The sequence below is a fragment of the Quercus robur genome, chromosome 3, assembly GCF_932294415.1.
Source record: "Quercus robur chromosome 3, dhQueRobu3.1, whole genome shotgun sequence".
NCBI lineage: Eukaryota > Viridiplantae > Streptophyta > Magnoliopsida > Fagales > Fagaceae > Quercus > Quercus robur.
The window spans coordinates 39,707,303-39,721,704 of NC_065536.1; the positions used below are offsets into that span (position 1 = coordinate 39,707,303).

Here is a 14,402-nt window from a genome sequence, read left to right on the forward strand (position 1 = left end):
TTAAAATATAAGAACCAAATTGACTATAACCTCAAAATATAGAGACTAAAATAGTGTTTTCGCCAAAAAAAAAAAAAAAAATGGCGGTTTACTGAGTTAGAATGGAAATATCAGTTTCATGGGTTCAACCGGCATTTAAGTTCTTCGACCAGTCTACTTCTAGGAATTTTATCGTCTTTAGCAGCCTCAACGTCTTTTAATACAACAATCCCTTCATTCATTTCCCGTTCGCCCACAATAACCATCCATGGGATCCTCGACTCTCTAGCACGGTCAATGTGCTTCATCACCCTTTTATTAACAAAATATTCGGCTTTCACTTTGGCATTCCACAGCTCACTTACCAGCTCTGCAGCTTGAATCAAGTCATCCCCCACTATACTAACTAGGACTTCAGTCTTTGTTGCACGTGGTGCCTGCCAAAACACCCAAAAGGAATGAAAGAACTCATCAGCCTCACCACCAGGGTGCTAGATTATTATTAAACTTTGAGTTGCTAGTCAAAAATATTAGAAAGTCGAGGATCATATAGGTATATTATTAAGTATTATTATTACCTGGCTCTGGTCTTTCTGTAGCTGCTCCATTATAGCAAATACCCGCTCGATTCCAAGACTAACCCAACTGCTGGAACCTGCTTCGCACCAAACATACCAATAAGGTTGTCATAACGTCCACCAGCAGCAATTGAACCAACCTGAGGACGTCCACAAGCAAATCACATCATCAGTACTTAAAAGTTAAAACACAATCACACATTTTCCTGGAAACACATGAAGCAAATGAAATGCAGCAATTACTAGATCACACAAGGTTTTTGTTTTGTTTTTTTCAATAACAAGATGACATAAGAATTATTACTTGCAATGATATCTGTGAGGAGTAGGGGGAATAAGGTCATATTCTTCCATCTTTTTGTTTCAATACCAATTCAGCCACACTCATTAATCCAACTGGGAAATTTCAGAGAGTGCAGCCCTCATCCTGACAAACCGTTTCCAGAAATTTTACGTTGGCTTTTTTCTATTTTAGAGGTGGGTGGGGGGGGGGGGGGGGGGGGAGGTGCAATTTTAATGCATACACCCATTATTGAAAATGAACTGAAAAATGAAATTTTCAAATTTATATTTTACATCATTTCTGATGTTAGCTATGGATTTTTGTTTACTCATCTCCACTACCAAGGCAGAACTTAGTAACTTTCTTTCCTCCCTCTATTCTACATGATGAAAATTTAAATCCACCCAAAAAGAATTATGAAATATTAATTATTGACATTCCCTTTTAATGTCAACTCTGAGACTTAAAAATTTCAAGTTTCTCAACTTTATTTTTCACATTTCATAAAAACTGACATTTTTTTGAATAAGTTCATAAAGACTTTTTCATTTCATGATTCAATTTTTCTCTTTCCTTTCCACAATCCTTTTCCAACCTCCTCCTTCATCACAGTTGTCACCCCACAACACTCGTGTAAACAAAAACAGTAACATGAAGCTTTTTTATGGAGAAATCATCTTTCCTACCCCCAGAAATTAGACAACACAAGTAAATGGCTGAAATAATCAAAACTCTAGAGACTGAAAATAATCCATGTCATAGAACTATATGATTGTCACAGGATCATAAAATACAGAGGAGTAAAGACAAAGCAAATTAAGAACAATAATTCATAAGCTTCTACAGCAGCACTAGGATCTTTAAACATCAGATATAAATGGACATACAACATTACTGCCATCCAAACTTCGTCACACAAGTTTCAATAATAAAGAAAAAAAAGAATTGAGAAAAGACAGCTATTCGAGAGGATTACCAATGACCTACTATCATGAAAAGCTAACATACAATGCCACCAATACAAAACCAGCCACACATATACCAACAGCAATCTGATAGGATGGACTGCGTTGTTCAAGCGTGCTCTTTAAATTAGAGCATAGGCACATATCACTGCCATGTCGAATTATCACAATAATTCAATGTCCACTTGTTCTTCTAGAGTTTTGGGCAGTCAATTTTACCAGTTCAGATCACAACTAATATGATAATAAACCATTTAAAAAAAAAAAAAAATTCTTCCAGTTCAATAAGTGAAAAGATCCTTGGGCATCATTATAGGAGGATCAGCTATTAAAGTGTCACCAATAATAATATGGATTCACAAGGAAGAAAAAAAAATGAAATGAAAAATAAGGATTCTTCTTAAAAAATTACCTGTGCACCACCTTTAAAAACAGCCTCAAATATGACTCCAGTATAATAATCAAGGCCTCTGGCAAGACTCAAGTCAAAAACCACTTTGTCAATACACTTTGACACTTCAAGAGCTTTAAATAAAATCTCTAGGTCATTCAGTGCATCAACAGATCCATTGTGTCCTAAGAACTTGCTGCCCTGCTGCTTAAGCTTAGATAATAGTTCCAAAGGGTGTCCCCTTTTCTTCACAAAAGTGCCAATTTCATCTGCTGTCTGAACAGATAAGCCCTTCTCCTCCACCTAACAATAATTAACAAGAAATATATAACCAAACATACTAAAATTTATGCAATGATATAAATGGAATACACAATTAAAATATTAATCCAACATTTCATTTATAAATATTATTGCAAAGAGAAAAGCTCAAGTAAAAAGAATGTATATGCAAGCTTCCCTATAAAATTACAATAGAGTAAAAATTAGGCTCTAAATTACTAATCCAACATATTTACAAAAAGATGATCACAGAATTATCCTTATATTAATGAAATGCTAACAAGTAGATAGGCTATTGCTCCTATTAATAATAACCAAGTAAGACAACACTATTTGCATACAAGTGTTCTTACCATTTCCTTTTTTATCTGCTCAAAAGGTTGTTTATCTAACTTGTCAATACTTGAACATATGGTTCTGAATTTTTGCGGTGGCACTCCACATATGTCCAACATTCCATCAAGTAACTTCCGATGATTCAATTTTATCTGTAGAAGAAAAGGAAATTAATTAAAATAATAATTATTATTATTATAGAACACACTTTGAAGAAGGTCTTTATCACAAAATCAATAAATCAATTCATTTGAATTAGGCCTTCCTCATTTGCTCATTCTTCATCAAATCATATGTATCGATTGTCTTATACCATAATATGTGATGAAACATATTGAATTAGCACCGTTGACCAGGTAATGGTTCCAACTTCCAAGACAAACTCAGTGACATTGCTGCCATCAGATGGCAATAAATAGCATCTATGAGGATAGGAGGCATGCATCCAATACAAGTGTCACATGCATAACAAGTCAATACTAATATCAAAGACAAAATATAGTATAATATATAATCCATAACAAATTTAAATGTCAAACTTTCTATTAACAAGGATAGGTGGGTAAAAGAAATGAGGTTACCTCATAATCTCCAATTTGCAGTTCATCAAGCAGTTCTGTCAAAATTTTAACAATCTCAAAATCTGGTCCCATTTTTTCATATTGGCCTGCAATGTCTAAATCGCACTGGTAAAATTCACGGTATCTTCCCTTAGATGGGTTGTCCCTCCTGTAAACCTTAGCTATCTGGTACCTTTTAAATGATGTGAGACCATTCATAGCCACATACCTAGCAAATGGTACAGTTAAGTCGTATCTCAAAGAACAAAGTTCTCCACCCTGCCAACAGATTGAACATAAAATTACATCACTGTGAGTAAATATGAAATGGTGTAACTAAATTCCTTTGATAAGTACAGCAAACAATAATAAATTACAGGTTAGTTGGGGAAAAAAAGAAAACAGTCCTTATATCCTTATATAAGTCTTCTTTGGATGAAAAAAAAAAAAAAAAAAAAATATATATATATATATATATATATAGATAGATAGATAGATAGATAGCCAGGTCACTCAAATATCAACTACATGAAGTAACAACTTGATTGAACAGGCGAAAATTCCTAAAATTAAAAATAGAAAAAAAGGAAATGACTTAAATGAATTAACTAATATGAAATAATTACCTGGTCAGCAAGATTATATACCAACTTTGAATCTTCCCCATACTTTCCCATGAGAGTTTCTCTCAGTTCAAACGCTGGAGTATCCAATGCAGTAGCAAAAAATGGGGGTTTAAGAGTGATGGGGTTGGTGGGTTAGGAGTTAAGGCTTACCTTAGTGCACTTGCCTTGCGTGTAGTACAAACACATGGGCTTCCAACGATTCTTACTTAGAAACATGTATATATATTAAAACTGTGCAGAAGTACAAGTGCAGCACTTCAAATCCTTTCTTTACTCTCTAAGGTACTTCTGCATGCATCTATAATATGGTCAATTTCCAAAATTGCACATACATAATCGGGTTTGTGTCTACATTTTAACACTATCTCTTCCTCACTAAATTTTCGTTTTAAATCAGAAGATAGAGAAGGGATTAATTCCCTCCCCCTGTGATTTGTTTCTAAGTCTTTTCTTTCTATGAATATTACATGTTTATTTAGAAAAAACGAATGTTTAACATTGATGCCAATAAGAGATTTTATGACCTAAATATTTTTAAAGTGTAATTTTTCTTAGTTAGCATCAAGTCATTAACTAGCTTTTACAAATTAATAATAAGTTGTATGTTTATAAGTTGTATGTTATTCCATGGTTATGTTAATCCATGGTGGGTGTTATAAATTAATTGGGTGTTATTAAATTTCCTCAAAACCAGAAACCGACATGTCATCATCAGTCATAGAAGGATAAGGCCAGCGAACTAATTCCAAACAATCTCTATATAGACTTCAAACTTAAAATACATATATTTAACCATTGATCACAACAAAAACAATATAAGTACCATCAACATTCATTATGTTAGTTGTGATTCTTTATAGTCACAAGGATATAAGTATATTGTCAAGAGTCTTGTAATTAAAAAATTAATACTGAGGTCTCCTAGCGTTTTCAATAGAAACATTTAAGGTTTAAACGAAGATACAAGTACTTTGAATGCCCTTAAGGAAGAAAAAAACCATAATCTTTTTATTGTATAAACAAAAGGACAATTGTTTAAATATATAGTTGTATTGATCAATAAACTACACAATTGAATTTAATTCTTATTGATTTTTTTTTTTTTTTTTTTGTAATTCATTGATACATGATTGAATTTAATTAAAAATCCGAAATTACAACCTCTAACACCCAAGTTTTGCAATTGTGCTTAAAGTACTTCAAGGCCTCAATCAGTTCTTCATCGAATGCCATACTATTTATGTGTAGAAAAGTGGGTATGTTCGGGAAACTAGACCCTATACTTTGTGGTTGAAGTACTTCAAGCAGTTCTACATCAAATGCAGTCCTATATTATGTGTAGTATAGGGGTATGTTGTGGGAATTAGACCCTATAGTATACTATGTATGGCAGTATGGGACAAAGGTGGCCGGGCGGTCACCTACTCCTACTTGCTTCCCAACAAGATTAGAGAATGTTGAGACTGGGTTGTTGTTATATTATGTTTACTATCTATAAATATAAATATATATTTTCACTCCAACAGTTAACACCCATGAATTTTCTTCCTACCATTTGTCTACTTTATGCCTTTGGTTGAGTGAAAATGAACGAAATTGGAAAATAGGCCTAATTTCCCAACTATCTAGTTAATAGGTCCGGTTTTGAAAGAAATTGGGTTAGTAACATCTCGAGTTTCTGACAGTCGATTTTGGGTTACTCTAAAGTATCATTTCAATTTTCAAAGTTAAAAATAATAAACAACTTCTATTGCACTCAACTTGCTGTCATATGTTAATCCATGGTTTGATATATGTGCAGGATCCAGGGTCCCTTAAATGTCGTGCCCGTAGTGAAGAGATCTCTAATCGAGAGCCAATGGTGGATGATCGAGTGATTGACATCATTAAGGCACTTGGTTTGGAGGGACTTCTCAGGACTCCGGGTAGAGAGATTGATCATGGCCTGATAACGGCCTTAGTGGAGCGATGGCGGCCTGAGACTCACACATTCCACATGCCGCATGGTGAGGTCACCATCACATTGCAGGATGTGGAGGTTCTTCTTGGACTTCCTGTTGATGGTGACGCTATAACAGGGAGCACACAAAAAATATGGGAGACTGTGTGCGATGAGTACCTTGGCTTTCGACCTGCCAATGAAGACCATCTGGAATGTAGTGGCCAGAGGATTCTCATCAAACGGCTTTTGGAGCAAGTTGCCAATCCACTGCCGCCTAATGCTGAAGAAGATGAAGTGCATAGGTACGCACGATGCTACATCCTAGCACTATTGGGGGACACAATCTTCATGGACAAATCCGGTGATAGGGTGCATCTAATGTGGGTGCAGCAGTTGGAAGACCTTCGCAACCCACGAAGGTATAGTTGGGGAAGTGCTTGCCTTGCATGGCTGTACCGACAGTTATGCAGGGCAAGCGATAAGAATGCCAGTCAGATTGGTGGGTGTTTATTGTTGGTCCAGTATTGGGCGTGGGCCAGATTCCCCTTTTTGTGCCCGGCAGTTGAGCGTGGCCCACCAGTGGGTGCTTATGGTCCTCCAGTGCGTGGTCCACTGTCCCTTAAGTAAGTCTGTACCTTAGTAACTTCATTTACAATATGTGATTATTACCTAAGCTTACAATCATGTAACTTAAAATATAAATTTTCATTTTTATTTAAAAGGGTTGTACGAATCATTTATGTCAACATTTAAAAATGTTCAACAGAGTTTCAATATATATGATTACGTTAATATACTCTAATTTTTTGTCATTGTCATGTGGCTTGTATGTGCTTTGTTTGGCTTAAGGACTTTTTTTATTCTAGTGATATTATTAATTGAGTAAATTTCTATAAGATTCTATTAGTAGTTATATCTGATTACATTATAGTTTTAATCATAATAGCATCACCTCTTGGGAAGTTGTAGATATTGATCCCTTGTTCTTGATTGTAGGTGGGTGTGGGTCCCAAACAAGAAAAATAGGCCCGCCCAGGTCTTTAGGGACAGGTATCGGGAGCAAATAGCTTTAATGTTGCCAAACCAGGTATGAAAATGCTTTGTTCAACATGTTCAAGAAGAAGATATATATTTGCTGAACTTTGAAATAGAAAGATAGTTGCCTAATGTGTTGCATATTTGTTTTTGGGCTGTTGTAGGTGGTGTGGCAGCCGTATGAAGATGAATACCAGAACCTTTCGCCGTGGTGCGTTGCAGGGAGGGCAGTGTGGACGGCAATGGTGCCGCTTGTATGTTTCCATCTAGTAGAGAAACATACACCGGATCGTGTCGTTCGGCAATTTGGGATGATCCAAGAAATTCCCCGCCATGTTAACACGGACCCGGTGCTTCATGCCATTGATTTGAGGGGGAAGATGGGTGTTGATTGGATGCGGAGACATGCTATGCATCTCACGGAGTGGGGTCATCGCCTTCAACATCGTTGTGAAGCAGTGCTTGGTGATATGCCTCTACAGCACGAGTACTTCGATTGGTTCACAAGGATAACTCGAAGGTTTATCGATATCCCCGGTGCTAGATTCATTGTAATGGTAACTTCTCCACGTGGTCTACATTTTACCGTACTTGTTACTTAGTTTACCACTGTTTAGAGAACTCTTCTTATGTGGTCCAATGTTTGCTTAGCCGTAGTTGAACCTCCCTTTTAAATTGTTGTCTGCGTAAGATTGCTTATAGACAAACAATAATCTTTCTTTCTGTGGTTCATAGTTTACACTATGCTCATGCTTAACCTCTTGTTTCATCTCTAATTAATTCTGTTGTTAATCTTAGATTAGATTACAAGGTTGAAAGCTCCCAATATACTCAACATAACTTCTGTACTAAATCATTGAAAATCAGTTTACTTGAACCTATCTTTTCCTATATTTTTAGAAGAATTTCGAAAGTTGTGGCAGTGGTGATGGCTGTGACACTGCCAAGTGATGGTAGTGGTACTAGCAATGGCAGTGGCAACAACTGTTAGGGACTGTATTGCTATTGTATTATAATGAGAAGAAGGGAAATCAGTTAGTGACAGTTAGTGGCAGTTATTGGTAGCTGTGAGTTGGGTGTGAGAGTTGGCTAGTGGTTACTGTATCAATCAGTTAGAGTAGGGGATTAGGGAATTACTGATTTATTATTTATAGTCTCCAAATTTTAATACATGATTTAATTCAGACTCAATCTAATTGTGCAACTAGCTCATTGGCTCTAAAATAATTTATTTATAAGTACAGATTTCATTTAGAAAGGCTTGGGGGGCTGGAGTCAAGGGAATACCATTGATAGAACTAGAGTGGTTTTATATTAAGCATAATTTTTTTTTTCTTCTCATTTACATACATCATCAAAAAAATATGAGTACAAAATCGAAGTTGTGCTGGGCTTAACAGAATTCTAAGAATTTCAGTAGGCACTATTATTGTAAAGCCGGTCTTTGTCATATATTTCACTGAGTGACACAGGTTCATGTTGTTCAAGAGACGAGAAAGAATTGTTGGCAAAGATAGTGTACTAGATCTTGTTTTCTGGTTTTATCATGAATGTACATTGAATAAAATGTTATGGATTATGAATCCTGCCTTAGAACTATTTATCTACATAGTGTTAGTCATTTCTAATAGGGAACCATGAAATAATATTTCATCTCTTTAGATAACTTTGATATGATCAAGCAAGGAAAAAATGCTTTGATATCCTTTGAACTTTATTCTAGTTGCACAAACACCCCTAAACTAACTTTTTCAATCCCTTTTTCTGTATAAGAAATATCATAATTTATTCATAGAAACTATTCTTATTACATCCGTATCCACCACCTGCCACACAAAGGCAGGGGTCTCATCCAACTACACCCTCACTCTTTCATTTTAGTAGAAAATGTAACTAACCTTAAAGCAACTACATTACAACCTTTCTGTACATAGCTCAATCTCCATGTCGTAAAGAAATCAAGAAGTTAACTAACCTTCACCTTGCGGCCTATATTAATCTATTCATTGGCTTTCTTCATTTTGATATTGCATTATTAATATACTTGGTTTTTCTATGTGCAGATTGAAGGATATGTCCGTATGATGCGTCGTCACCCAGTGGGCACGGAGGCCCACAATGACATTATTAATGTGCTGGAGGCAGTGCATGAGATTGGCCGTGTACAACCTCGGGAACCTGAGGCCCCGAACGAACCGGCAGCTACTCCTGCGGCAGCGCCTACTCAGAGGCCAAGCACTACTGAGAGCCCAAGCACGAGCACAGCTCCTGCCGGACGTTGCTCTCATCCGCCTGTTGCTACCCCTCAGGTTGTCCCTACCCTCGATCCCTCTCCATCCACCGCACATCCATCCCTTAGCCCCACCATCCCTTCACCCACCCCACATCCATCCGTTAGCCCCACCATCCCTTCACCCACCTCACATCCATCCCCTACCCCCACCATCTCTTTAGCCACTCCACATGAGTCCCCTAGTCCCACCATCCCTCCACCCACCCCACATGAGTCCCCTAGTCCCACCATCCCTCCACCCACCCCACGGTCATTTCCTGAGCTATCACCTATTCCATCATTTGACCTGGGTCTTGATCAAACCCCTCCTGACTTGCAACCCCTCCCACCTTCCCACAGTACGTCCACTGGCCCTTCTTCAGCCGTTGACCCACCCCATGTTCAGCCTGAGCAGCCTGTTGGGTTAGCTGCAGCGGCAGAAGGTCGGCCAAAACGCATATCTAAGGCACCTCTATGTGGGACAGGGGGGCACAAACATGGACACAATGCTGGGCCGGAGGCATCTGACGAAGGACATGCAAGACCTCCTCCTTATTATACGAGAAAGCGTAAGGTTCAAAAAAGGTAACTGAAATCATACCTTATTCCTTTAACTGGACATTTCAAGCTGGTGTTGAAAAGTTCATGAAATTATTTTTGTGGCCGAAATGGTTTTAATGTACATTATTTGAACTAGGTGAAAGGTACAGCTGGGACATTAGCTGGAGGTAGATATTCATGTACAGTGCTACACTGCTGCTTCCTTCTGCTGTAGTTGGTACTTAAAAGCACCTTATTGTTCACAGTTCGTGTATTGTCTATTCTCTTTCATGCTCTAACTTTATGGTTTTTTTAATTGGCAGGTTACCAACAATTCAACAGTGTTGTAGTGCAGCAGCGAAAGTGAGTTGTAGTTTCTCAATCAAGTGAGTTGTAGTTTCTCAATCACAGATTACACTTCTAAGATTCCAAAATTACAAAAGTAAAAGGAAAAGGGAGGATTTTAAGCATCATAAATCAGCAACTTGAAGGAAATTTGATTATGATTTGGGTGTAGCCTTTTAAAATATGTTGCATCATAATTGATTTGCCTTTCAGGGAGTGTTCTAGAGAACTTACAATACTAAGGTTTTAGCCCTTTAGATTCACTAAAGTATTACATTTGTTCAACCAATGAAAATGACTTTGGTTTTATGTGGATAATGTTTTTAGAAAGCATGCCTTCACAAAAATGCTGTCATCATCTCTTTTAATACTTATGGAGTAATAATAAGATACCATATATATGACAATGATAAGTCATATATGTGAAACAGCATTTATGCATTCAATTTTTTACATTAGTTTTCTTTGTTAAATGCAGCCAAGAATCATGTTATTATGTGATCGTGTTTTTAGTTTATAATACTTACTAATTAGCAAGTGAAAGGCTACTGAATAACAAAGGAGTAAGACCAAGTCATCAACCCTATTATTAAAACAAAAAATTGATTATTACTCTTTTATTTTTAAAAACTCATCTATAGTAAGATCCGAATTCTTTTCCATTGTGTGCCTCCTCAGAAGTGAGGTCCTTTGGGGCTGTGACAAGGGCTCAAAACCTCTGTTTATTTTAGCTAAAGAAGCAGCCTCAGGAATGATATCATTGAAAATGTATAATAATAATGGTATTCAAATTTGATTCTCAAAAAAAGAAATACTAATGATATTAAAATTTTAAAATAGTATGGGGAAAGACAACATTTCATCTCCTCTCTTATTCTCTCTATAAAGAAAGCCTTAATAGCTGTGGGAGGAAAAAAAAAGAGGGAATGCATCTCAATCTTTTTTATTTGACATTTTGTATTATTTGTGTACAGACAAGTTAGCTACTTTCTCTAATTTTCTGCTTTCTCTTTGTTTGTCACTCCAATCTAATTTGAAAGCTTGCAAAAGGAATTCTTTTTAACCTATTCTAGAAAATAAATCTAGAGCTCCTTTATATGTGATGTTCAAACATGCCTTTCCTTTTTTATATTTGTTGTATCCTCAATTTTTAAATCCTTTTTTCCGTGGATATATAAGAGTACATGTGAAAAAAATCTCAAGAATACATGCACCAAATTAAGATGATAGCTGAATCTTTCAGGTTCCTTAATGTTTTTTTTATTTAAAATTTTGACAATTTTTTTTTTAATGTTTTTCATCATCAGACATCCTTTAATTGCTTTCTCTTAAATGAAATCTGATTTTCAGTGGCTTTTTTCTTGGTTGTCTTTGCCATTTTTTTCTTTGCAATGAGAATTATTTCAGGTTGAATTACTTCTTGGTAAAGCATATTCAGATTGGGGCCATATCAGTGATGCTGTATCTGTTTACGACCGCCTCATCTCTAGTCACCCAGATGACTTCCGTGGTTACTTAGCTAAGGTTCCTCTCTCTCTCTCTCTCTCTCTCATTTATGCAATGAATGTTCTGGCCAGATAGCTTGGAATGTTTGTTAATTTAGAACTAAGATGAAAATTATTTTTTACCAATAATTATTGTTTCTGGATACTATATCTAAGAATAATTTAACCTATCAAAAAAAAAAATCTAAGAATAATTATGTGTTCATGCTTCTTTCTGATTTGTGTGACTACTGTTTGAATAATGCATGATATGAGAGAATAGAATCTTTCAAGAATATGGAGGAAATTGCCAATGGAAAAATAAGAACTGGTTACTGATTGAATGGAGTGCACAGTCCAAAAAATGCATGCAAAATGGTTACTGACATTGTTCTTCACAATCCGTCATTGTTCTTTATTGGTTTTGATTCCCTCTTTCCCGCTGGTTGATGGTTATGCTTCTAGTTTAGATATTTTGAGATGAACTGAAGACGGTAAGGCACTTGTAGATCATTACTCAAGACGGTAACTGCTGTTGTTACTGCCTGTTTTTGTGCATGGTTCGTTTATAACTTAGTCTTGATGTAGTTCCATTTTGACTATTGGACTATTTATATCGGTCTCCAAAATTTCCGTAAGTTCATTTAGTGTGTCTCTAGATTGTATGTACATGTATAAGGATTGGCTGATAAGGATAAAACTGTTACCTTGATTTTCCATATGTAATTTAAAAAATTAAATAAATCAATAGAATACGAAATTTATTTGTTATTATGATGAGGATCGAACTATTTATATCTGTTTCTGTCTTTTCTTGTTTTTGTTTTCATTTAAGGTTTGAGTGATAACTTTCTTCAGAATTTTCTTGCTCTTCTTGTCTTTGGCGGATTGATCATCAGCCTCCCTCCCTTGATTCCTATCTATTATTTGCATTTTTAGATTTTCCTTCATTTATATTCTCCTCAAGGTCTTCCACTCTTCTATATTTCAGGTAAAAATGATATTGTTGTTTAGGTTCGTTGAGCAAAGTAATCATTGATAGTAAAGTATCTTTCCAGCCTGTTGATGAAAGAAGGCATTCATATAGTATAGTAACTCGGTTATGAAGGAATACATCAAGAAGGTCATGACGATCACCAATCTTCATCCGCCTATGGTGGTGACGATGAGTCTTTTCTAAAGAAGGTGGTAACTCCCATACCTTTCTTGACGATAGCAAAGGTGTTGCTTCTGCACATTCTTTTGGGTATATAAAAATGCATGTTATTATATTGATATATGACTGCTTTGTCTTACCATTTGTTTTGTGATTTACAGGAAGCTAAAAGAAGCAAAGAAGGAAAAGCAAAGCATTCTCAGTGGAGAAATTATGATGATTTAAATGAATATTTCTGGTACTATGTGTTTCTTTGTTTATATGAGTTTCGTATGTACAGAATGTAGTATATTAAAAGTTATGTTGGCGTGAATTGTAGGTCAGTTGATTGTTTTCGGCTGGGTTGGCCTATGCGTGCTGATGCTGATTTCTTTTGCCAACCTCCGGAACAGCATCGAGTTGACAAAAAGGATGTACGTTGTAATTTTGGGTTATATGTTGCTTGTTTCTTAGTTTTCTGGACTTATTCATCTTTCTTTGCAACATATGAATCTAAATTATTTCTTTTATTAATGATTTTTTTTATTTCTTTGAATCTTGACTTATTTCATTGTACATTAATGAAATATTGTCCTTTGATGATACAAAGAATTTTGCTGCTCTATTATTAGGGTATATATTTATACAAGAAATGTAAAAGTTGTGTCTTGAGGAGTCCAAGAAAAAGCTTCGAGGGTCACCCTTTGGGTTTATAATTCAAGGCGGAGACATACAATCTGTCTCATGCTTCGAGGAATAGTGTTTATAATATTTGCCTCTTACATGTGGGTGCAGCTTACATTATTTATGTCCATTACTTACATGTACAGATATACTGCTTAGGTGAGGAAGAGTTAGAGAAGAGAAATATGAGGTTGGGGTAAATAGGTGAGGAATAGTGTTTATAAATAAATAAACAGTTGCAGTCCTAGGCTTTGCCATAACACTTAAGTGGGATAGGAGAGCCTTACGAGAATAAATCCTGAACAAGTTTTGAACTGGAGTTCAACCAATCAACGACTTACGGCCAGGAAACAGAAGTGAGTAAATTATAACCAGTGTTTAAGTTGAGGAACTATTTAGATCAAGAGAAAGCTAGCAACTATTTCAGGAACTTAGTAAAAGCCACAGCTGAATTTGTCCAATCACTCCTTTCAAACTAATTATACAGAGAGCAGGAACACTATAAGGTAAATAGAGCTACCTTTGAAAAAACCATGCACATAATGATTTTCCTTTTTTTTGTTACTTGTAAATAAGACATTTTTGCAATGAATCTTATTATTAGTAAACCACCAAAAACTAACAACAATACGACTATCTTGCTTTATGTTCTGTTTCAGCAGTAGCTACAAACTTGTTGCATCAATGATTCTTTGTTGACAATATTCTTCTTGTTTCCTCAGCTGTTATATTTATTTATAGTTTCTCCATTTCGTAAGGCAAGTGACTATGTTTGAAGGTTTTTTGGTTATTGGCAGTGTATACAGATTTTCAACTTCTGATGCTAATGGTTAGTGAACTTTGTGCAGGTATTGAAGAAGTTGCTCAAGGATGATGCCATATCCAGAGCAAGGATTAATACTGAGGTTGGTTACTTCATACAATTAAATTTGTAAATGGTTCGTGGGTGTGTTGTTTTCCATGGC

The 14,402-nt window shown here is 35.9% G+C and overlaps 1 protein-coding gene across 1 annotated transcript; it reads right to left on the minus strand.

Moving 5' to 3' along the window:
• LOC126717995 (histidine--tRNA ligase, cytoplasmic-like) lies at positions 1–4,096 on the minus strand. The gene is given in 7 exon segments (XM_050420014.1): positions 1–416; positions 558–619; positions 622–697; positions 2,218–2,499; positions 2,832–2,966; positions 3,396–3,653; positions 4,001–4,096. Coding segments are annotated over 7 exon segments (1,164 nt in total). The 5' UTR covers positions 4,052–4,096; the 3' UTR covers positions 1–116.
• Positions 4,097–14,402: the final 10,306 nt, after the last annotated feature.